Source organism: Podarcis muralis, chromosome 7, assembly GCF_964188315.1.
Source record: "Podarcis muralis chromosome 7, rPodMur119.hap1.1, whole genome shotgun sequence".
In the NCBI taxonomy this organism is placed as follows: domain Eukaryota; kingdom Metazoa; phylum Chordata; class Lepidosauria; order Squamata; family Lacertidae; genus Podarcis; species Podarcis muralis.
The window spans coordinates 45154883-45180047 of record NC_135661.1 but is presented as its reverse complement, the minus strand read 5'-3'; the positions used below and the strand labels follow the sequence as shown (position 1 = coordinate 45180047).

Sequence of the window (25165 nt, the reverse complement as noted above, 5' to 3'; positions counted from 1 at the left end):
GGAGGGGAAACCTGTCATCCTCCACATGTTCAACTCCCATTATAATTTACCATTTGCAATGCTGGCTGCGGATGATGAGAGTTGGAGTTCATCATCATCAACTGGAAGGTCAAAGGTTCCTCAAGTCCTGGCCTACAGGGAGGCAGCTCTTCCTCAGCCACCAAATCCACCAGAAGGCAGCCACATGATGAATATGGGCAGCACATAGAAGGCTAGTATATTACAGAAGGCAAACTGGTGTGAGGAAGAAATCTACGACTACAAAAAGCAGGAGACAAAAGCCTGTATGATCCACACCCCGCCTTCAGGGGCAGCAGCAAGCAAGCACACGATTGCCACAAAACACCACAATCTGGGAAGACAGGGGAAGTCCACTGCTCACTACTGCAAAGCGGCAGAGGGACGGGCAAGATTCTGCAGTCAATCCACTTGCCTTATTCACAGCTCTGATTCAGGCCTTGAAATAGGAACCACAGACTAGCACACGGGAGACAGAGCACAGCTACATCTACATCAGGTGACTAGGCTAAGCTACAGGGCCAGCACTTACACAGCCCCGAGGTGCCCTTGTGCCGAGCTGCACTGAGGAGACGTCGCTGCATGAGCAGCTCCGCGGCAGCCTCTCTAGGAAAGTCTCCCGGAAGATGTCCAACAAGGCCCACCTGTGCTTGTGGGGAGCCTCCCGTGGCAGGCTCTTGAGCGGAGAAAGAGGCAACGGTCAGCACCAAGGGCTCAGCTCCATTACAACATGAGACTCACTTGCCTTACAGACAATCTGCTGGTGCTTCTCCCTGGCAATCAGGACCACTCTGCTTTCCATAACTGATCAATCTGCCAATGTGGGGGTACTGGTTAGAGTCTCAGACTGGGACCTGAAAGACCTGGGTTCCAATCCCCGCTCAACCATGATGCTCGATGGGTGACCTTGGGCAGATCACTGCCTCTCAGCCTAACCTGCCTCACGGGGTTCTTGTGGGGATTAAATGAGGAGGGAGAGAATGATGCACACCACCTTGAGCTCCTTGGAGGAAATGCTGGGATATACCGGTAAATGCATTTAAAAAATAAATAATAACCTGACATTTCCCCTATCAACCAGATGTTGTCCTCTCCTTTCCTGTACTAATTTCCTCAACTTCTTCAGCTTAAGACAGAGGCCTGGTTCAGAAGCTAAAGTCTTGACTTGATAAACTATGGTTTCTTGGGCTGAGAACAAGTGTTGACCCCTCCACTTCTCCCACATGCCTTAATGCAATATGTTCAAAGTAGGACTTGCTCTGGAGATCTCTCCAGCTCATATAGCATTGTGGCTAAAAGTTTGAGCTGTGATCCAGGAGGCTGCTGATTTTTAGCCACATCTCAGCCACAAACTCAGTTGGTGGGACTTAGGAAAGCTACAGTTCTCCCAACTAGGACCAGGAGTGTGGGTTTTGATTCCCTTCCGGTCCCCCCCCCCCCTTTGCACTCACATAAAAAGCCTGTTCACGCATAGATGGTGTATCAGGTGGGCTCTGGTTGTACGTGGAAAATCTCTTGTTGACTGTAGATGTCTTTGTCACAGTGCTAGCAGACGATGGTTGGTCCTCTTTGTCAAAGGGGCTGGTGAAAAGAAAGCAGAATGCTCAGAGAGAAAAATGAACCACCCCTCCTGTACACTGATGTAAGAAGAGAAAGGGAGGGTCACACATTATTAAATCCTCTTGGGGAGTCACCATTCAGAGCAGCCTTCCAGAAGTTTTGGACCACAGATCGCGTTGGTCACAGTCAGCACGCTATACTTGCCATGGGCTGTTGGGAGTTGTAGTTCAAAAACACCTGGAGGGCACTAAGCTGGGGAAGGAGGATCTATAGTACCATGGTCCCAGTTCCCTCACTTATCAGGCCCCTTCCCTTCAGGTTCTGTAAGATCACAACCTTCCTCACCCAAGAGCATTTCTCACACAGCTCCACAACAGAGAAACTCAACAAGCCTCAAGAGAATAATAACTCACTTCCAATTAACCTCCAGGCTCAGCTTGATGGTGCCCAGGTCATTGATATCTACTGCCACGACCTGGGGCAGTGCTGCAAACAGGTCCTTGGTTTCACAAGAGACGTTCCCCACCACCACATGACTGGCCAAGCTCTTCAGCTCTGTTACCTGGGAGGAGAAGGAAGAGTTGAGGCCCAGTAAGCCTAGGAAATGAATTGTCTTTCCTGTGACAGGGGCCAGCTGCCCAGAGTGGCACCAGATACCTTGATGGACAGGAACTCTGTAATGAGGGGCAGGAAGATCATCTCCTCACTGTCCCACACTTGCTTGCTGTTTGCCTCAATGCGGCCCCGCAGCTTCCACCGCTGGCGCCCGTATCTCATGAAGATCTGCCACAAGGAATAAGAGAGTTCAGATCAACTGGATGTGAAACAAGGTGTGCACCCTATTAGAGCTGGACAAGAGCTATTGCAATCAGTGCTGGGGAACCAGATTCCCTTCGAACAAGCTGTTCGGTCAACTCCAGTTCATCTAGTTTCCAGGACCCAAGCCCCTCCCTCTCCACATCTTCTGAGCCCATCTCTAACTCACAAACCTCATATTGGTCTCCAGCACAGAGCCTAGCAAAGCCAGCCAATCCTGCAAGAGGAAAAAAGTGTCAATGCTTCTGTCATGACCCCACAATTTTGCTGATCCACATAAATGACAAGAGGTGTGGGATAGGGTGCAGATATACGTTTAGGAGGTAAACTTGCAGTTGGAATTTCATATATGAGATCTGGAGTAAAACATCCATAAAACATTTTATAAACATGGAGTAAAAAAGGGTTAACCCTCCCACCCACTCAGGGTTATGCCCACCCAAAGCTGCTTTTCAAGTTACAAAATGGCTACCAGACATCCCTTTGTATATGACATATTGTTTGCCCTTCTGTACCTTTCATCTTGATGTGGAACTCTCCCAACTGACTCTCTAGTTCACTCTCCAACAGACACATATTCTGGAAGGGGGAGAAACCAAACAACCGCCCATTAATGCCGCCAACACAAAGCCTGGTCCCCATTCCACCATTTCCTTCCTCCTCCCTCAGTACCAGGCCATCTTGACTCACCTCTGTGTACTCTTTGTAGCCCTTGCTAGCTTCAGCCAAGCTCTCGCGTGCCTCCTTGCTGCCAGGTGAACCAGCTGTGTAGGCCTTGACCATGTTGTGGGCTCCATCCCGAAGCCGCCGCTGGATGCAGTAGGCCTCGTAAAGCTCATCTATCTGTTCGGAAGTAAACCACAGAGCTAGGGTGAGGGGCTGCAGGGGATGCTTGGCAGAAAGTTTGGTTGCCACAAACCCAGATCAACGGAAGCATTCAATAGGGTCTCAAATTTCAGTGGCGCCCTGTGCGAACCCAAAATTTGGTGTGTCCCCCACCCACCTCCCGTCTTCCATTCAACATCAAAGTCTTAGCCGCCCCTGAGGTTCTGCGCCCAGTGTGACCGAACCAGCCACGCTTCCCTAAATCCTCCTCTGCTCCCACCATAAAGCAAAGGTGGGAAACCTGTGGCATTCCCACTGTTACTGGACTCCCATCAGGCCCAGCTAGCATGAGTAAAGGTCAGGAATGATGGGAGCTGGGACCCAGCAAAACCTAGAGGACCACAGTTTCCCCACTGCAGACATGAAGTGTTCTATGGAACACAACAGACTCTTTTGCTTGGAACGCCGGTCCCCTACATAGCTATCTGCCTCACGGCGAGACTATACAAAATGAGCAAATAGATACAAACAAACTTAAACTGCATAATATTCAAAAGTGACAGAGTTCAGCTTTTCTCAGTGCAGAAATTCTGTTTTACAAGCTAAGAAGCAGCTGGTACCTTGCTAGCGTGAAACTCCAGACGGCGCAGAAACCGCTCAATTGACTTGACTTGCTGCGAGACAATAAAAGGAAATCCCATTAGACAGGAATTGGAAATCCGACTGACTAAGTAGTACAAGGTCCCAGAAATCCTCTATGTTCCCAGCTTGCCCAAGAAAGGATTGGGGTCTTTCCATTTGCAACAGATAGTAGTATTGGTGCTTACAGGCTAAACTGATTCCTTTGCTGATCTGTTTTAGAGCAACAAGTTCCTGATATGTATCTTCATTGGCAAAAGAACAATATTTAAAGCTAGGCAGATACAGCCTAGCTCAGGTTAATCACTGGGCAACTGGCTGCTGTTTTATGGGCAAGAGGAAGTCATTCGGGGTTGAAAGGCAGGGGTAGGAGAAACTGGCAAAGTTGCTTTCTTTTAGGCACCAAGCAAAAAGCTGGTTGGTTTGTTCCCACTTTCAATGCTTCCCTCCTACTTTTAACAGAAAGGACATCTTAAAAACATGCAACTCCTCTTCTTTTTTAAAATCCATCAAATTAGAGGCCATCACTACATCATATCAGATATGCCCATGAAAAGAGAAGTCCAGGTCAGCAGACTGTAAATAAAAGGGAGGCCTGGAAGCGCTCATTTTCTTCTCTCATTTTTTAACTCAAAATTTCGGAACCACACATCTGCCTCCCTCCTCTGCCTGCCCAAATGCAGCATCCTTTCACCAGGCAAAGCTGACCCCCAAAGAGAAAACTCATTTCCTGTGCTTTTTGTTGCTTAGGGCAGAGTGCAGGATGCATGTAAGTTGTAATGAGGACTAGCCCCATGGCTGTTTCCCTCCCAGTCACCACATTTAGCAAATATACTGGTTTCCTTGATGTCAAGCACTGGGAAGAAAAGAGATTAGAAACTAACTCTGAAACTTCATCATTTTGACGTTATCATTATTATTTTGAGATTTCATTATCTATTTAAAAGATAAATTAGCTACCCCTTTTCCTTATGTCTCTAGCATATTTATTTTTTATTTTTGCCTTCAGTTCCTCAAGGAAACTTCTTGGAAAAGAGCAGCTTCAGCCAAGGCATGCTTGAGTTAAAACTGAAAAAACTGCCCCCTCAATTTCTTTATGTTCTCTCGGCCCCACAACCAGAAGTTACTGCTGCAGCTAATACCCAGACTAACCTCAGGCTGGAGATAGGCAAATAGTTTTTATAAGAGAGTTGCAACTGGCTCAAGAGAGATTTCGCAAGGTATTTACCTAATGGTATTTCTTTTATTCACTTCATGTCTCACCAAGCAGGTTTTGCATGTTTTTGAAACAATGCAAAGTCTTGCAAGAACTGTTTATCAGATGCAAAAGAGCAGGATAGGATGTTTACATCCACTCTTTTGTTGATGATCCTACTCTTTTGATATGAAAGTAGCAATACCTGTCTTGGAACCCCTTTCCACCCCTCTCCAAGGTGGGGAAGTTATCATCTGCTACACTATAAACCAAAAGCAACCTCAAAGGCTGCCAGTCTGAGCAAAGGAAGGGCCAGCAGGGTGCAGGAGAACCTGCTTGACTCTTTAGTCTATAGCCATTGTACAAAGCTCAAAACGGACCTCCCCAAGCTTCTTCCCCCACCCCCAGTATATCTTCCCCTGCATTTGAGAAAGCAGCTGAAGAGATCAGAAATGCAGGATTAAGCATTCCTTCCTTCCCCTCTTCTGCTTTTGATTATGACTTCCGAGGCAGCTTTTAAATTAAAGAGAAACACCAGTGAAAAGAGATGCAGAACTCCTGCGTCACATCTAGTTTGGCTCTTAAGGCAGTTGGCCAGCAAAACAAAGGATTCAGGAAGCGACATCTGAAGGAAAGCAGCAGAAGCAGCAGGAGAGAAGCATCACTGAAGTCAAGTAACTTGACTTTCTGTGCTAGCAAAGGCATAAGAGATGCAACCCAAGGCCCAGAAGCTTCAATGTCTTGCATCCAAGGGATACAGAACTCAACGGGTTGACAAGCCCTCCCCCACCCGCAATCCATGGCAAGCACAATTTCCTTCGCAGCATGCCTTACCTTATCAAGATCGTACAGAAAGCCCTAGAGGAGAAAACAAGGAGAAGGTGAAGGTTAGGCAGAGGTCAGAAAAAAATGATTGCTGAATACACAGCCCTGCTGGATTAGACCAAAGGCCTACTTAGTCCAACATCCAGTTTCCCACAGTGGCCAGCGAGATGCCTATGGTTATACCACAAGCAGAACATGAATGCAGTAGCCTTCTCCTGCTTACGATCACCAACAAGTTGTATTCAGTAGCACACTGCATCCCATATTGGGAGATAAAATCCATTCATCACAGATCAGTTGCTACTGTTATCCTTCTCCCCGATGAGGTTGTCGAACACCATTTTCAAGTTGGTGGCCAGCACCAACTGTTCCCAAAAAGCATGTACAGTATATGTGTCCCAAGAACTGTCGTCTGCCCCATAGCTCTAGGGAAGCACCCTCAGGATCAGAACTGCTGAGAGGCTACAAACATGGCAGGAGCCAATGGTGAGAGAGAGGGCAAAGGCTCCAAAACAAACAGTATCAGAAGGCTCCTTCCCCTCCCTGACCTGTCACAGTCTCTCTACTATTGCCAGTCCTGCACTCTGGGGAGAATGAAGTGCATACACTGAGGGCAGGAATGCTTTTAGTTGGCACCAACCCTCCACTCACCAGTCGAGAATTCCTCTTGGACTCGCGGATTTGGATGCTCAGCTTCTCCAGCTCCAGCTGGTGCACCTCCAGATAAGCACTGTTAGGGGAGAAATGGGGTAAGCAGAAGCAGCAGGACTCTTCCCCTTTAAGTAAAGAGATATGGGGAGACAGCATCCCGGCCACTCTTTCAAACTTCTACAGGATGTTATCCTTGGCAGCAAGGACCCAAACAGAATCCTTGCTTCCAGATTCCCAGGAGGCTGTGCCCAGTTCGGCTGTGTCCAGCAGAGCTTTCGGTTCACCAGCTTCACGGAGAAGGCTACTGGTATAGACTAAGGTTTAAGCAAACATACTGTGCTACTTGCCTGCATGTACCCTCACCGACTCAAATATTTTGTGGAGAGAGGAAATATGCAGGCACGTAGTGCATTGTTGTGTGGGAAGAAATATTATACTGTATGTGTATAGAGGGAGGCGGGGCAAAAAACTATCCCACCCTCCACAGGCCAGTTTTGACAGGTGGGAGGGGTCTGAGAAAGTTGGTTGGGGCTGATGGGAGTTGTAGTACAAAACATCTGGAGGGCACTGGGCTGGCAAAGGCTGGGGCATACATATGTTAGTTATTGTTATGGTTAGTGTTTGTTATGATCACTGGGAGCTGGCACCCCACCCCTTTGAGATCTGGGTTCTATCTACCACTGTTGGGTTTGTACTGCTAGTGAGTTTGCATTCCAACATTCATTCTAGGGAGCCTCAAACATCAACATGTGATAGAAAGATGGCATTAAACAATTTTCAATGAAACAGGCACCTCCACCCCAAGCCATAGGTTAAGATGGCGTGACTTCTGGCAGCAGCATCACTCACGTCAGTCCCTTCTTCAGTGCTTCGTACACTTCGTCGAGTCGCTCCGGCTGGGGCACCTTGGGTGGAGGGGATTTGTGGGACATTGAAAACATCCTACTGACCCTGGAGCCAGACTTCCTGGAGACCGTTGGGGTGCTGAAGGCAGGGAAATTCCTTAAAAAATAAAAATAAAAATCCTCAAGCAAAGCATGACGTCGTGGAGCCGGGCTGACTCTTAAAACAATGGACTGAGTGTACCCAGAGCTTTGACTCACAGTGCAGAGTACCTATCACAAAAATACATGCACTCAGGAGGAAGCTTTCCACACTACTGCTGCTGCTTAGAGCGAATGCTGAAAGCATAGAAAATGCTAAAAAACCAACCCATAGTAAAGATCATTTTCCCACGCTTTATACCCTGAAAGTGGGTCACTCGGACTGCATGAACCGGATCCCCTATTGTAATATGGACTACCAGGAACAAAAGGGGAGGGGGAGAACCACAGAGCACCAGCAACTCTGCACAGTGCCATTTGGAAGTGTACTTCTAAACCCTTTAAAGTATATGTCCAGCAGGGAACAGCATGCAGCACTTCACAAATGCTATCCTAAGGAAGATGCTCCTTACTCAAAGAGTAGTGCACATGCCTGAGTATTGTCACAACTCAGATCAGATTGTTTTGGTAGAGTCACTCAAGTATTCCGTGTATAGTATAGGGGTAAGGTACTTGATCTGTCCAGTGGGCCAGATCCTTATTTACCCTAGCCTAGCAGGCCAAATCTGATAGGTGAGCAGGGTGCCCCAACTGTCCAATCATCAGGACTTCAAAACAGTTACACAGGGCTAGCAAATTCTCTGAAGTGCCACTGATTGGGAGGGTTGATCAGCTGATGGGCAACAACTCCAAGCCTGCTTTTTGCAGGTATCACCTGCATGATGGAGTTCTGCATGGGGAAGTTGGTTGCACAACTGATCCAGCCACAATTCTACCTGCCCCATAACTAACATGACATATGTTGTCAGATGTGGGGAAGGAGGTCATGGTTTGAGAGAAATAGTGCATGCCAAATTGGAACCTGTGCCAGGACAAATTTGGCCCACAGGCTAAAGATTCCCCATCCTGCCCTAGTGTATAACTGAAGAATCACAATGAACTCCTGACTCTTGAATTTCATTCCCTCTTCTTTTCTCTTCCAGCTAAAATGAAACCCTGTTTTCTCTCAAACATGTGCTAAATTTGATTCTAAGCAACACTGACTAGTTTAATGGGCATGGCTGTTACTGTTAAATTGATCCCTGCACCACCTAGAATAGATTATTTTATTCAGGCTCCAAATTCTTGCTGCCAGATTAATATCCCATGCTATTTTGGGAGTTACTGGTCAATCTTTTATTGCTACAACAGGAACAGGGAACCCTTAGCCACCCATATGTTGCTGGACTACAGCTTCCATCATTCCTGACCACTGACCATTCTGGCCGGGGCTGATGGGATCTGGAGTCCATAAACAACCAGACAGCCACAAGTTCCCCATCCTTGTGCTGCAGGAATAGTCCCAAGTCTAGAAATTGTACATCTTGCTGGGAGATGTGTGAAATGGAGGACTGGAACTAGGAAAGATGCCTTGCTGTTAGGAAGCCTTAGACAGCTGACCATGACGGCATGTCTTCTGCAGTAACAGATAACGAGTAGGGAAGTATATGCTTATCACATTCATGACATTTTTGCTCCTGACAGAGGTAAGAAGGAAGAATGGACAAGTCTTGATAGCAAAGGAACATAGGAAGCTGACGTAGCAGGTCAGACCGTAAGTCTGTTTAATCTGGTACTGTCAACCCTCATCTGTGGCAGCTTTCCACAGTCTAGGCAAAAGCCTTCCACCTCACCTGCTATTTTATCCCTCCAACTGGGGATGGCAGGGGTTGAACCTGGGATGTTCTGCATGCAAAGCATGCTTTCTAGCAGTAAGCTATGGTCTTTTCCAGGAACAGACCAGGCAATAGTAAAGAATCCCAGAAACAGTAGGTTGTGGGTGAAAAGCCCAGTAAACCTGGACATAAGCAGCAGCATGCTAGCAGTTGAAGACTTCATTAAGAAGTTCAGAGGAGACCAACAAAACAAAACCAGAACCCCAGAACAGGACAAACATGGCTAGTTGGAATTGGGGTGTGAAAGAGAGCCAAGCAGAATGGCCGAGGATTGGTTCTTAGCCCAACAGCTTCAAGATCCAGCATTGGCTTTTATACTAATTTTGCCTATGGCACTTAAAGGCTTACACCAGCCCCTGACTGATACTCTTGAAAGATTTGGAGGCAGGTGAGGAGATGAACAGAGCAGAAGACTGAAGCCAACTGGGAGGCACTGGTACTGTACAACATGAAGTAATATTATCTTTCAACCAACCCAATAAGCCTCTAATATGGTAGTCCTACCTAGATCTCTGTTTTTCATGGAAATAACTTGCTACCTTACTTCTATAAGTACTAGGAAGCCTGTAGCTTCTTTTCAAAGGCTTAGGTTTTTCCATGATCCTTCACAAGCAACAGTACGGTACTTTGTAGACTTCACTCCCTTCAAGGGTAAGAAACACAAAATGACTCCAACAGCTGGAATTCTGATATCAGATCTAAACTTTCAAAACACAGCAACTGACAGAAATGAGGATTCCAAATGTCAACAGTCTCTGGGTTGAGATGGCAACCGTCGCTAAGCCAACAGGTATTGCTTCCTCACAGATGTTCCAAGCTCACCAGCAGAAACGTGAAATGTTATATCTGGAGCAATTCAGTGTTGCAAAAATGCTTGCTGATTTGAAATACTAATTTACAGAATTGTTCTACACATTGGGGAAGTGATTAAAGAAATCTGATGTTATGGATTTTGACACTCCTGTGCCTTCTGCCTCACCCTGACCTAAACCTAAATGTTCTAGCACTGCCCATGGGCAATAAGGGCACTGAGTATGGTGGGCTGATGGCACTTGTTTGCAGGCCTGCCTTCCCTCTGTTTAATTACTGCAGAAACAGGAGCATTCACCATCAAGTGGAACTTCTGTTGCATCTAGCCTGGCTCAGTTCAAGAAAGACACTGACAAACTCGAACGTGTCCAGAGGCTAACCAAAATGGTCAAAGGCCTGGAAACGATGCCTTATGAGGAACGGCTAAGGGAGCTGGGCATGTTTAGCCTGAAGAAGAGGAGGTTACGGGGTGATATGATAGCCATGTACAAATATATAAAAGGATGTCACATAGAGGAGGGAGAAAGGCTGTTTTCTGCTGCTCCAGAGAAGCGGACACGGAGCAATGGATCCAAACTACAAGAAAGAAGATTCCACCTAAACATTAGGAAGAACTTCCTGACAGTAAGAGCTGTTCGACAGTGGAATTTGCTGCCAAGGAGTGTGGTGGAGTCTCCTTCTTTGGAGGTCTTTAAGCAGAGGCTTGACAACCATATGTCAGGAGTGCTCTGATGGTGTTTCCTGCTTGGCAGGGGGTTGGACTCGATGGCCCTTGTGGTCTCTTCCAACTCTATGATTCTATGATTCTATGATTCATTTTGGTCAGTACTTCAAGAATCCAGCCTCACGTACTCAAGTTCACCAAGGAAAAAATTATCCACTTGCCAAATGTTCCTACAGAAAGAAATAAAGGGCCTTCTAACATGTGGTCTCTGTGTCTATGTTATGGACTGGCTTGTTAGTCAGATTTCATCCTACTCTTTCCTCCCACGAGGGATTCTGCTCCCGCTCTAAACCAGTGGTAATGAAACACAGAACTGTCTTAGGAGTGCATTCATTAGATAAACAAGTTGTTTTCAAGCATTCTTAAAATGGGGCAAGCATATCAACACCTCATCACCCCACCCAACAGGCTGAAAGGTGACTATCTACAGACCTTGCGCATTTCGGTGCCATACCCAGCTTTCAGAAAATGCCAGCTTTTCACATGCTAAGAAGCACTCTCCACCCAGACAGCAGATACAGCCATAGACTGACTGTATGGTGAAAAAACTATACTTCTGAAAAGCTTGGGATTCCCAAAACCCTGGTGATACCTCCCTCTTAGTGTGGGGATGCACAGCCCCAACATCAGAAATGGCTCATATGCACAGCTTGTAACTACTAGAACCTGTGTATTCAATGTAGTGGGCCCCAGCCTGTGGAACTTACTTTCAGCTGGAATGGGACATGCAGCCTTCTTGCTGATTCTCCAGTGCATGACTAAGACTTTCCTGTTCCAGCAGGTATTTTAAAGTAGTGTTCAGTTTTATGATCAATTTTTATAGTCCAATTTTCTGTGGATTTCTTTTTTATGTACACCACTTAGAAATTCAAATACCGTATTTTTCGCTCTATAACACGCACCTGACCATAACACGCACATCGTTTTTAGAGGAGGAAAACAAGGGAAAAAATATTCTGAATGAAACAGTGGACGTATCATTTTTGTGCTTCATGCTGTGGCCACAGACATGTGATCTGATGGTGAATTTGGGGTGACCCAATGCAAAAATCCTGAGAATCCCTGTGGATCCATGCTTTGTAACCACGTTTTTGCACCATTGCAGCCCCAGGCAACAGTGGGTGCGTGATTTTTTTGGGGGGGCAGGCTGTAGCCATGGACATGCTATGTGCTCTGATGGTGAATTTTGGCTGACCCAATGCAAAGATCCTGAGGATCCATGTGGACCCATACTTTTTAACCACGTTTTTGCACCATTGCAGCCCCAGGCAACAGTGGGTGCATGATTTTTTTTGGGGGGGGACAGGCTGTAGCCATGGACATGCTATGTGCTCTGATGGTGAATTTTGGCTGACCCAATGCAAAGATCCTGAGGATCCATGTGGACCCATGCTTTGTAACCACGTTTTTGCACCATTGCAGCCCCAGGCAACAGTGGGTGCATGATTTTTTTGGGGGGGGACAGGCTGTAGCCATGGACATGCTATGTGCTCTGATGGTGAATTTTGGCTGACCCAATGCAAAGATCCTGAGGATCCATGTGGATCCATGCTTTGTAACCACGTTTTTGCACCATTGCAGCCCCAGGCAACAGTGGGTGCATGATTTTTTTTTGGGGGGGGGGGGGGGACAGGCTGTAGCCATGGACATGCTATGTGCTCTGATGGTGAATTTTGGCTGACCCAATGCAAAGATCCTGAGGATCCATGTGGATCCATGCTTTGTAACCACGTTTTTGCACCATTGCAGCCCCAGGCAACAGTGGGTGCATGATTTTTTTTTTGGGGGGGGGGACAGGCTGTAGCCATGGACATGCTATGTGCTCTGATGGTGAATTTTGGCTGACCCAATGCAAAGATCCTGAGGATCCATGTGGATCCATGCTTTGTAACCACGTTTTTGCACCATTGCAGCCCCAGGCAACAATGGGTGTGTGATTTTGGGGGGGCAGGCTGTAGCCATGGACATGCTGTGTGCTCTGATGGTGAATTTGGGGTGACCCAATGCAAAGATCCTGAGGATCCATGTGGATCCATGCTTTGTAACCACATTTTAAGTGGGGAGGGAAGGAAAAACACAGAAGGCTAAGAATGCAGGAGAGGGCTATAACGTGAGGAAAGGAAGGCAAAAGTTTCCCCCCACCCACCCACACAAGCCAGCCAGCCTGCGCTCTCTCTCTCTCCCTCTCCCTCCCACCAGCATGACAGAAGAAAGCATTTTAACTGCATTAAGAACTATTTAGCAGCGAAACCTAAGCTTTGCCATCCCTTAAGAGGTACAGACACTGTAATCTTCCAGATCGCATGAATTTACAGGCAAAACACTGTTTAAGGATTTCATCCTTTTAAATGGAAGAAAGCATATTTGAATGCTGTGTGTCTCCAAAAACAAAAAGCAGGAAGTCAAATCAGAATTTTAAGCCGAACCTGTAATCTCTCTTCCCTTCACAAACATTGTTCCCTCCGGAGCAGGGAGAGGATAGAACGAGGGACGCTCTGCTCTCCCCTCTACTTGCCTGGAGGGGAGGGGCTTTCCCTGCTCTTTGTTCCGTTTGAGCAAACACAGTAACGAAACAGAGCAGGGTGGGCAGTAAGACCCTGAGGCAGAATGCAGGAAAGCCACCACTTCCTCTCTCACGGAGCTCCCTTCTCCCTGAAGCGCGGTTTGATTTTTGCCTCATTTTTCGGCTCCAGGGACCACACATTCGCTGCATAACACGCACAGACATTTCCCCTTCCTTTTTAGGAGAAAAAATCTGCGTGTTATAGAGCGAAAAATACGGTAATTAAGTGGTATGTAGATGTCTTAAACAAGCAAACAAACAACATTGGGAATAATTATGGCAATTTATATAGGCAGGGGTGCTTCCTGAAGCATCTCTAGAGCAAAGGCAGTGAGCTAATACTACAAAGTAAGAAGCCAGCCACTGTTCTTGCTGAAGTAATATCCTATGTTATGAACAAAGCTGTGTGCATTTCAGCTTTGTTATTTTAAAGTAAGTATTTCATGTCCTGATGGGAATGAAGCTTAAGAACATGTGGTCAGTAGCAGCACTCAGGAGATTTGAGAGGAGGCTGAGTCCAGTTGCCAGGGGATTGGATCATTTTGCATATGCTAGCCCTTCCCCTGTAACTAGCTGAAACAAAATACATTTTGCACAACAAATTAAAATGTATGTACAGCAGCATGACTCTCAGTCCTGGGTGGGAAGGGAAGGCAATTAGCCATTTAAGCATCACACACCACCATTCACTTTGTTCTCCGCATGCTCCAACTCCCATTTCCACCAAGGAAGCTTTTTCTGGGCCTACCTGAAAGATTTGTCCTGAGTGGAGTTGACGCCAGCGAACGATTGGCTCCTATTGATCCTGACCACCAGGCTGCGCCGCTGGGGCCGCACTGAGAGTGACATTGTCGAGCTCCACCTGGAGGGACGCCCTGCGGAGAGAACAGAAGAGCATGGCATCAAGGACAAAGTGGGGGAGCAAAAGGAACCATGTCAGGGAGCAATGTACAGGGAGAGGAGAGGGAGGAGGAAATCAAAGCTGCAGGAGGTGGAATGATGATGGGAAAAGCGCTTTTTAAATGTAACCAAAACAACCACTGAGTCATAAGTTTATAAAAAGCGACACCCCTAATTACAATGATACACAAAAACAATAGACTTAGCTGAGCTACAACATCTCAGAAAATGAAGAGAAGGATCAAAGTTATGATCCAGTAAGGGAGGCTCATAACCCAGCTGCCTTGCAAAGGGCTCCTGTGTAGCTCATTCCTCAACCTCCATTTGCTAAAACACAACCTGGAATATCAAACACACAAATCTGCCTTGTACCAAGTCAGACACATAGTTATGATTTTATTATGACAGGCAATGGCTAAGGCCTGATATCTACTGCATTCCTTTAAACTGGAGCTGCTGGCAATCTCTTGCTCTTCCACCAAGTACAGCAACACCAGGTTAGTACAGTGGGGGGTGATGTACTTGGAAGTCAGTCCACTGTTTTTGGAAGCAGTAGGACCTTGCCTATACCACTTCTCCACTCACAACAGCTGCCGAGTCAATTGACACACCCACACCCTCCTCCCAAGTCAGGGCTGAAGAACCTGCAAGCCTCCAGATGTTGCTGGACAATTTGCATCATCACTGACCATGTTGTCTGGGGTTGATGGGAGCTGGAGTCCAACAATATGTGAAGGGCCACAGGCTCCCCAACCCTGCCACAACTGCTATCCCACTTGACGAATCTACCATGGGAATAAACAGACAAGACTGCCTTCCCTTCTAGATCCTTCAGACCAGGTCTTATTTTTGAGAGAAGGCATTGTCCCATATCAAACACTGAGTAGAGGGCAAAAGTCAAGGTGTTGCCCTATTGTCCAAGTGCTGGAAGCAACAGTCTCTCCAGAATTGGCTGTCTAAGTGTCCTTCCTTCACGATCACTCGCTTGCTGTTTACAGGAGAACTAATACAGTTGTACAAAAGGGCCATGCTTAAGGCAGAGGTGAGGAAACTCTGGCCTGTGGGCCAAATAGGGCCTCTTAGGCTTGTCAAGCCCCACAGTGGAATGCCCTATGCCCTTGAGTGCTTTTATCTGGCTGGAATGTGTACTTGAACTGTGATAATACCTCTGGCCTGCCTGGATTCTGGATGGAGATGTGTTTCATGTGTTTGGGGATGAATATGTAGAAACCTCTGGCTTTTTTGGTAGCTGAAATGCAACTTGCTGTACAAAGGTAAGAGTCACATCCTTTGTTCCACCAACTTTCCCCACCAGCACGTGGCCCCCAGAAGTTCACCCATGGTGGAATGTGGCCCTCAGGCTAAACAAAGTTCCTCACTTCCGAGAAGAAACCCATCTCTTGTTGCAACTGTTCACCTTAGGGATTTTTAGTGGAGCTTTGTAAATCAATTACAAATGTCACCAGCCTACCTATTCACATATGTTAATCATTTGTGGCTTAGTGAAAGAGCCTGAAAGGCCAAAAAAAAAAAAAAAAAAAAAAAGTCAGGGGAGGAAATACACAGAACTGCCCCACACTCCAGCTGGCTATTTTCTGTACACAACAGCCTTTAGAAATCACCAATCAACCTTCTTTTCTGCACATTTATTTAAATATTTATAAACCACATTCTTAGCCAAAGGTGGCACCCCAAATTATGCCAAATTCCAGAGGGTGAGCTGTGTGTGCTGCAGAAAACACACAGTCTTGTCACACCTTGAAGGACTGGCATATTTATATAAACCAAGATCTGCCAAGATCAGAGAGCCCACAATATCCAATTTCATAGCTTGTTGAGGACAAGAGGCAATGGTCCCTTGTCTCCTGACCCTCAGGGAACTATTTCTAGTGTCTGGAATGAAACTAAACAGAATGCTTTGGAATGTCATTTGCTTAGGTAGGAGTGGCTCAGGTTTAAGACCATTAACTCAGATTTTCAAGAATTTACCAATAGGAGGGGGGGGGGGAGACCTGAGGATAGAGCTATGTATTTGGACCTGGAGAAGTTCAAATCTCAACACAGGCTTGGATCTCATAGAACAACACCACCATTAGAGAGTAAAAACATACACATGTACTTCTATGTAGCAGGCACCCACATACACTTACTTCCTTTGGAAAAGAGCTGCAATATAATAAAAGGGGACTGGAGTACCATTGGACTGAAATTCAGAGTTGCGTCCCTAGCCAGTTTGACTTGCAAATTTCCAATTCTTCTCCATCCACTGATTTTTAGCATGTTGTTGTGCTGTTTTCTATAGACTAGAAATATAAATCTTCATTGACTTTTGATTTCTTCTAGGGAGAATTATTAAAATGTTCTTGCTAGGAGCAAGAAACTATCATGGCCTGAGATGAGGGCACCAATTCACCTTGTCCAGTGATTCTTAGGACAAACTGGCCACAGCCCTAATGGCTTTTAGGTTGAGCAACAAAAATGTTTATTTTCCACTTGGCTCTTGCCTTTATTGAGACTGAAGGTTTTGATTCATTCTTCCTACTTTTTAAATGTCATGTTTAACATTCAGTTTTAATTCTGTTATTGTTTAAACCAGTATTTTCTTTTCTTGCAAACTGCTAGGGTGTGTGTGTGTGCTAGGGCTGAAAACTGGTATAAAAGTGTTTTTTAGAAATAAAGTAAACATGTATCACAACACATTTCTCTGGGAACCAAACTGGGCCTGGTTCTCCTCAGACCCTTGCAATGTGACCATTTTTTTGCTCTCAGTTCTCATGGCGCATTGTGCAGATCTATGGCAAGGGTGGGGAAAACTTTTCAGCCTGAGGACTACGTTCCCTTCTAAGCAGCCTTACAGAAACCACATGCCAATGGTGGGCAGGGACAGAGGCGGAGGTGGTGGGGCCAATGAATGTTAACTTTTACCTTTGTACAGTAAGCTAGTTTCCACACACACACTGACGCACAGTTCTCTATCATCCGTCCAGGCAAGCAGGAGTCATGAGAGTGCAAGGATGCATTCCAGCAGACCTTAGGTTTCCCACCCCTGATCTGTGCCTTTGACACAGCTGCCCTCCAGCCCTGGCAGGCATCACCCTCCACATCACAAGGGAGGGACTACAGTGATACCTAAGGTTAAGAACTTAATTCGTTCTGGAGGTCCGTTCTTAATCTGAAACTGTTCTTAACACTTTAGCTAATGGGGCTTCCCACTGCCGCCGCTGCACAATTTCTGTTCTCATCCTGAAGCAAAGTTCTTAACACGAGGTACCATTTCTGGGTTAGCGGAGTCTATAACCTGAAGCATCTGTAACCTGAGGTACCACTGTACTTATACCCTACAGCAGAGCTTTCGAAACTGTGTCATGACACGTTAGTGTGTCGGCTGCAGTGTGTAGGTGTATTGTGCGAATGCTCCCCGCGCTCTTCCCAGGGCTGCAAAGAGGTTAGTTTAACCTCTGGTTTGCTAGTAAAACTGAATTACTGTGTTGCAAAATGATGCATGTTTAAAAAGTGTGTCACCAACATGATAAGTTTGGAAAGCTCTGCCCTACAGAGTCTGCCAGGCAGTCTCTCAGTTCACACTGTCAAGTTATTCTAGGCCCAAAGGATCTCAGAAGAACTCAGTGCGCTTCGGATGCTAGCTGCTTGACCAAGCGATTGCCACCAACTTGCAGGCAGAGTCAAGGAGTCGTCAGGGCCTAAACACAAGCCTCTGGCTTTGGGATCTCCTTCTAAAGAGGCCAAGACTAGCACCAGCATTGTACTCTTTTCAGTGCCAGATTAATATATTTTTTTAACTGTCCAGTCTTTAAAAATTTTACAGTATGGTTTTAGGTGGCTGAATACTTCTTTGGTTACAACCTCTGTTGTTTTATTATACTGCTCTGATTTTTAGTGTTTATGTTTAATACTGTAGTAATATTTGCCGTTTTTATGTAAATGTTTCTGGAATCCATGTCTGGGTGAAGCTGCAGTTTAGACATAATGAATGAATGAATGAATGAATGAATGAATGAATGAATGTCCTTTACACAGAAAGGGATGAATCAACCATTGAGGCCTGTCTCAACACAAGAGGAGCACATGTCAAGCTCCAGCCCAAGAAACATCTCCTTTCCCTTACACGGTTTGACAGGAGACAACTTGGACCTGTCAACACAGGCAGTAGTATGAGATGGTATAGCTGACTGTACCAATTTAGAATCAAGATGGAGTATATTACACTCCCCAAATAAAAACCCACCCTTCAAAGAGAGGTGAGGAGGAACCTAGCACAGCAAGAAGAAAAGATTCTTGCCCTATCAGCAAGCTGTTATACAGGCAGCAAGCATTTTGTGTGGGGTTCCTTTCCTAGCACCCATGCATGCATAAGCCTGCCCTGTTACTCCCTGTTCTTCAGGATGAGAACAGAAATTGCGCAGCGGCAGCAGCGGGAGGCCCCATCAGCTAAAGTGGTACCTCAGGTTAAGAACGGACCTCCAGAACGAATTAAGTTCTTAACCCGAGGTACCACATTTCTATCCCAACCATCACACAAGGTTGAATATATGCTATGTGTTCGCATCTTCTCATTTTGTGCTCACAACAGAATGGTGAGGTAAGTAAGCAGAGATTTTGACTCAGTCAGCCAGTGAGCTTCATGGATGATTTCAGCCCAGGTCTACCCAGTCCAACGGTGTACGCAATGCAATCGCAGTCCTTCAAACCAGATATGTCCTTAACAACCTCTCTCTTGAGGACAAATGTGAAGGAATCACAGCTGCTCATGATTTCCTCAGAGCACCCTTTCCAACATGGGTTGGAACATTAAGAGCTGGAGCTTACACTAAAAGTCTGAGACATGACATGGCAGGAGAAGGAAGAGGCCAAACCTTCTCTGGGGAAAGGTAATGAGTGTGCTGTTTGCCCGAATTGGATAGCTGTCAGAGAAAACATTCCCACCACCTCTAAAGACAGATCCTCTCACTCTGTGCAGAGAACTCAGACCCAAAGAAGTTGAAGTTCACTTTGTGAGAAGGAAGCAGCCAACCGTCTCCAACTGCTGCACTTAAACATTATTCCTCAAGCTGCAGTGTCGTCAGCCCCTTCCAGGACTGCTTCCTGCGTAGGACTAGCACTTGCCAACATGCAGACAGCACTGAACAGATGGGCACGGATAAAGTGCCATGCAATCAAAACGCTCAAAGACCAGAGCTGGTGGTTCTTTTCGTAATTGGTTTATTTGGTGCTTTGGACTCTCAATAACTGCTTGCTCTCTTCTAGCACTCTGGAAATCCAAGCATACATGCACCACACACATACACTTACTTTTGTACTAAGAGAAGCTGAATTTTATGCAAATGAATCGTGACTGACGTATTTTTAAAAATATATTTTGCATTGTTTTATCCGGCTTTGCTAGCAGGGAGAAGAGCAGCTATGTAGGATACTGAAAAGTTCACACACTTGTGAACATATTGACAAATGCAAGGGCTAGGCTTTCTATTTAAAAGGAAAATCAGAGCTTCATAAAAATCTGGATTCTGAAGCCAACACCAATGTTGAGCTTTTTATGTGCTACTTCAGAATTACAACATATATATAAATCCAGGGCTTTTTTCAGCCGGAACTCAGTTCCAGCACCTCTCAGATGGGTGCCATTTCCATTATGAGAGAACAAGCGAGGCGTTCATGGTGAGTTCCAGCACTTCTTTTTCGAGAAAGATAGCACTGTATTAAACCATGTAAGGGTTTGCACCTGGTATTACTATTCCCAGTAACTGTGTGAAGATGGGAATTGATTTGACTACACAAAAACAAAGAGTTCACCATATTATATTTGTAGGCTAGCTTCAACCAAGAAAAGAACCCAACAAAATAAAGCATACCACTACTAAAAGGGACTAAAATACATCTGACATTATTTCAGAGACTTAAAATATTTCATGGAATACTATCCAGCCCCAAAAACCACTGTTGTTGGGAATTATTCATTTGATCTTGCTAGTTATGCAGAGGTCACAAAATCCAGCTTTTCTCAGTTCTGAATTTAATGCTGGTTGATGTTAGTCTTACAATATGATAGACAGTTATCAACACCAGTGTGTAAACTCTGGTTTGCTAGTAAAACTGAATTACTGTGTTGCAAATAATTGATAATGTGTCAATCACATTATCTAATTAAGAGGGTAACTCTTTTATGTGACTTTTTTGTTTTTCTTTGCTCCTCTTTTGAGAATGCTTTCACCTTTTTTGCATCTTGATTGGCTAATTAGGGGAAGGGGAAAGAAGGTGGCTGAGCAGTGACAAAGAAGGGGAAATGTATAGGGAGTTCATTCATACACTAGCAGAACTGGCATCATTATTTGGCACTTGGTGGGACTACAGCAGAAACAGAACAAGGAGCCTGCCCTGCATGGGACAAATCACAAAACACTTTCCATTCCAGAGTTGGAACAAGGCACAGTTACAAACACCATTAACAACGGACAAATGTTATTAATTCAGCCACACACACACTTCCAGGAGAATGCTACTTTGGAGCTGGAAAGTCGTAGTAAACAGTCATGGAGGAATGAATACAAAACCCCCAGTTCTTTATGGCAGGAGAGGAGCCCTGCAGAATTCAGAAGCTTGTGATTCTACTAACATAAATGACCCACCCAGAAGATGGATTTTAAGAACCATTTTGCATTACATCTATCTGCGTTCTTTATGAACGCTGATCAGTGGGAGAAAGAGGAAATAAGACAGCAATGGTACAAACTAACTGCAAGGTCACTGTACTCATGGTCCACAGCTTTGTCAACCAGCTAACAGCTTATCTACCAGTGATAACAGGCAAGGTTCTTCTCACTTACCCCAAAAGCTACACAGACCTGAACAATAGCCAATCCAAGACAGTCAGCATCAGCAACCAGCCAATGGGAGCCAGAGCCTTTCCCCCACCAAAGATCTCCGTCACAACATCCAAATCCTCCATGGTTGATCCTTTGTCACAAACATTTCGGAGTAGCATCCCAGGAGCTAGGAGTGAGGCCGCTCACATTGGGCTCCCTCCCACCTGCACAGCTCAAGACCCAGGCAGTATGAGATTCAGGAGCTAGCCCTATGATTGCTACTCTAGCAGTCCCGTTTCTAGGACAACAGTGGCCCAATTAAACTCATTACGAAGGAGCTGTAATCCAAGTAGGACCTTAGCGGATTACCCTCTCTGTTGGAGCCATTTAATCAGATCACCAAGGGAGCCCTGCCCTGCCACCCCCACTGAACTCAGAGGGTCTTTATGGACTGCAAACAAGTATGATGAGGCAACAGGTCTCCTGCCAGGTCAGCACGATTTAGCCAGTTGGCCCACTACAGAACTAGGAGGGTGCCCTCATCTGGTCAGTGCAGGGGGAATTTTGCCAAGAGCAAAGCAGGTGACAAAACCATGCAGAGCCTTTGTGGAGAAGCATAGACGCTGAGCCCTTTTAGGTGCCAGGCAGAGAAGAAATGCCAGTCCCAGGAACTTACCTGTTCTACAAGGTTAACATGAGGTGCTGTAAATACTGCCGAAACCCTTGGGGCCACAGGAGATGGAAGCTGAAAGACAGCCAGCTCACCCTGAAGGGGTTGAAGTCTAGGTGTGCACCCGCTTTACCCAACTCTTCGAAGCTTAGGAAAGTATTTGGAATCCAGAGCGGACACATCGTACAGCAAGCAGGATGTTTCCCAGTGCTTTCCCCAAGGGGCTGGGCTCCACTCTTGCATTCCTAACATTTCAAAGATAATCAGCAACTGGTACTGCCGACAGCAGAGGCGGGGAGTCTAGGAGGTGCCTCTGGCAGGCGGGCTAAGAACAGGTGAGCAAATCCCCACAGGAATAGGGCTTGCAACAGAGACCTGCAGCAGGAAGGAATGAAGCTGGTACTTTGGGCCACTATGATCAGAGTTTCCTACTTCTGTGTTCAAAACAAGAAATGGACAGAAAAGCAAAAGAAAACACATACCTTTTATCATGCCCCAAAGGTCTGACCCAAACATAAAATGCATTTACAAGATCTTGGGAGTTTTGCTAGACGCAGACCTCATGCTTGTGTCCTTCCTATTTTACAAGAGATTAACATTTTCCTCCTGTTCATCAGCATGCTTTTTACATCAGATGTAACCCAAGATTAGATGGTGGAAGAGTGGAACAACCCTTTAAGAGGCAGGCTGGTTGGCACCGCCATCGCCAAGATCATTCTCTAAACTTGGACAAAGGAGGCCAGTGGAGACAGCTGGGTCGGCCCTACCATGAGGCCACCTGTGGCGGCAGATGCTGAGGGGTGGGGAGGTGTTGAAGGACACTGCCTGCCCTGGGCCCCTAAACTAGCCTTCTACCCTCAGATGTGGTGGGATGAGGACACTGCCCTGTTACCAGTGTTGAAGTAAGATTCAACTGGCTGTCTAGCTGACTTCTGTACATGGACCTGGGAAGGGGCAACATCTTGCCCTTTACCTCAGGCAACAAAATAGGTTGGGCTGGCCCTGAGCAGCAGCAACAGCTTAATGGAGAGAAAGTCAGCTTGTGTGTTTAACACCAAGACTGTGAGGACAGGAAACCTGTTGGAATTCCATTGATAGCTCCTCACTCGTGGTGCTAGCTTGCCAAACCATCCTGTTTTTTAGTTGCAACTGATGGAGAAACTAACAAGGACTCCCTGCCAGCAGGACAGAGGACTTAGTTGCATCCAACGAAGTTATATTCAGAGCAGACCCATTGAAATTAATGGACCTAAGTTAGTCACATGCACTAATTCCAATGCGTCTACTCAAAGTAGAATTAATATTAGATACAACCCTAATGTCTGCTCAGTCTAGAAAACATGTTCCTTAAGGGGTGCAAACAAAACCTTGGGAGTGACAAATAGCATCTTTCTTAATGAAGGCAGTCAAACAAACAAGGTATGTTTACCAACACTTGGCTTGCTTTGATTTGTCTGTATTGCATGAGCTGCCTGAACATTTTAGTGGAGGCAGGATAGAAATATTTTAAATAATAATAAAAAAGAATTCCTGAGTATTAGATATGCATGCACACTCTACTGAAAATGGTTTTTAACTAAAAAATAGAGGTGGGCTTGTGATTTACAGGGTCACATGCCAAGGAAACAGATTTCTAGCAGAGCAACCAAACTTGTAAAAACAGTAGTCAAAGGGGGCAGGGGAAACAACAGAAATTGTGGCTTCCCTAAATTCCCTTATTAGTCTTAGCTGGCTACAGTTTAACAACCCCTGTAAGGAAACAAAAAGCAAAGCCCCTTCCCCAAAGCATTCCAGGGATAAAGGTGCTAACATGAGAGCATAGAAAAAGTGACCCTCCCCTTCAGACTGAAGTGGTACAGTCCATTCTCCCATTCCAGGACTGTACCATCCCATTTCACTATGTGCATAGATTTAACACAGGTCCACAAAGTGATTGTATTTTGTACAAGCCCTCAGATGGCCAACAGGAGTCACCCCAACAAACAGGCAGTGTGTTTGTGTAATAAGAAAAGGAGGAACAGATTAGATGAGATTTATTATATTTATCCTGCTTTACAGTCCAAAGACACACAAAGCAGCCTGTTCCAAATTCAGCTGCCGGCTCTCCAGACTCTAGGATGGAGCAAGCTGCTCTAGCAGCTCACAAAACATGGCAACGTTTTTGCTAAGTCAAGAAATGAGTCACAAACCCTCGACTTAATCCAAGTGCATTGTGACTCACTCAGAATTTTAATTTTTTGTCTGTCTGAGCAAAGGCTTCTATGACGGAATGATTGACTCTAAGCAAATAGATGAGAAATGGCACTACAAAAGCACTGAGCCGTATTTCCACCCACGCCCAGGGCTTTCCTTTCCAAGCTCTAGGAGCCTTACATGCATGCAGTAAAATAAGGCAGCACCCAGAAAAAGACTTGAGCGGAGACACTCCACCCTCCATTGGACCCAAGAGGGAGAAATGGGAGGCTGAAAATAATTGAAGGTTTGGGTGAAGTAAACATGCACTCTCAGTGAATGGTCACATTTCCTTTAAAGCAGAACCAGGGACACAGGGGTCCTCCAAGTACAACTCCATGAATCCCTAACCACTGACCACGTTGCTGGGGCTGAAGGGAGTCGCAGTCCAGCTTGACATTCCTACTGTCTTCATTGTCATGAACTCCAGCTTCCTCCCACAACTATTCATCTGCAGTCTCTGACTGAAACTGAAACAAAAGAAATCCACATTCTGGGAAGTGCACATGGAGATTTTGTGCACATCTGCACTGACTGTGGATGGCCGTCACAAAAGTTTGGTTTCCTGTTTCTAGAAGCATTTTGGAGTGATGGCATCACTGATAAAAGCAAACCTCAGAAATGGGGAAAGACTCTGGAAGGAAAAGGCAATTCTCTGTGTAGCAGAGGGTAGCTATAATTTTAAGGAACATGTGTGAGGTATCTTCATGTCAAGCAAAGTCAAGATGCTTACGGGTTAATGAAAGGGCATGCACAAAAAGGCCGACTGGGAAAGGAAGAGCAGCAACAATTGGAGGAAGTGGTTGCTTACCCGTCGAGCATCTCAAAGGAGGGTGTGCAAAGCTAAGACGCTTGGGAAGGGCTCTTCCTGCCACACCAAACAAGAACCTGTGATAACTGAAGCTGTTCTCTGCAGAGTTCACTTCTCCAGACGCTGCAGAGTTCTTGAGTCTGTTCTATTTGGAGATGGAAGAAGTGACCTCTAATCCCTATTCAGCTGTGAGTTCACTAATAGACACATTAAGGAAGCCATTAGCTCTGAGGTTTTCAACCTTTTTGAGTCCACGGCTCCCTTGAGCAACTACATTCTTTCTGTGGCACCCCTGTGGGGCTCAGGAACCCAGTTGTGTCACCCCTTGCCTCCAGAGCTGGCAGCCT

General features: G+C 45.8%; 1 protein-coding gene across 8 annotated transcripts in view; it reads right to left on the bottom strand.

Annotated features, from left to right (window-relative positions):
- The window catches only part of RIPOR1 (RHO family interacting cell polarization regulator 1), a 100606-nt gene that overhangs the window by 14807 nt on the left and 60634 nt on the right, over positions 1-25165 (bottom strand). For 7 of the 8 annotated variants that reach the window (XM_028739764.2, XM_028739762.2, XM_077931690.1 and 4 more), the window contains exons 2-12: positions 14133-14259; positions 7379-7531; positions 6530-6608; positions 5888-5911; positions 3840-3893; positions 3085-3237; positions 2910-2973; positions 2568-2611; positions 2236-2361; positions 1992-2140; positions 1470-1599 (exon numbers count right to left, since the gene is read on the bottom strand). In XM_028739764.2, the coding sequence (XP_028595597.2) occupies positions 1470-1599; positions 1992-2140; positions 2236-2361; positions 2568-2611; positions 2910-2973; positions 3085-3237; positions 3840-3893; positions 5888-5911; positions 6530-6608; positions 7379-7531; positions 14133-14233 (1077 nt within the window). In that variant the 5' untranslated portion in view covers positions 14234-14259. Of the gene's footprint in view, positions 1-1469; positions 1600-1991; positions 2141-2235; positions 2362-2567; positions 2612-2909; positions 2974-3084; positions 3238-3839; positions 3894-5887; positions 5912-6529; positions 6609-7378; positions 7532-14132; positions 14260-21781; positions 21959-25165 lie in introns of those variants that run through there. The other variant, XM_028739765.2, reaches the window with a different exon arrangement.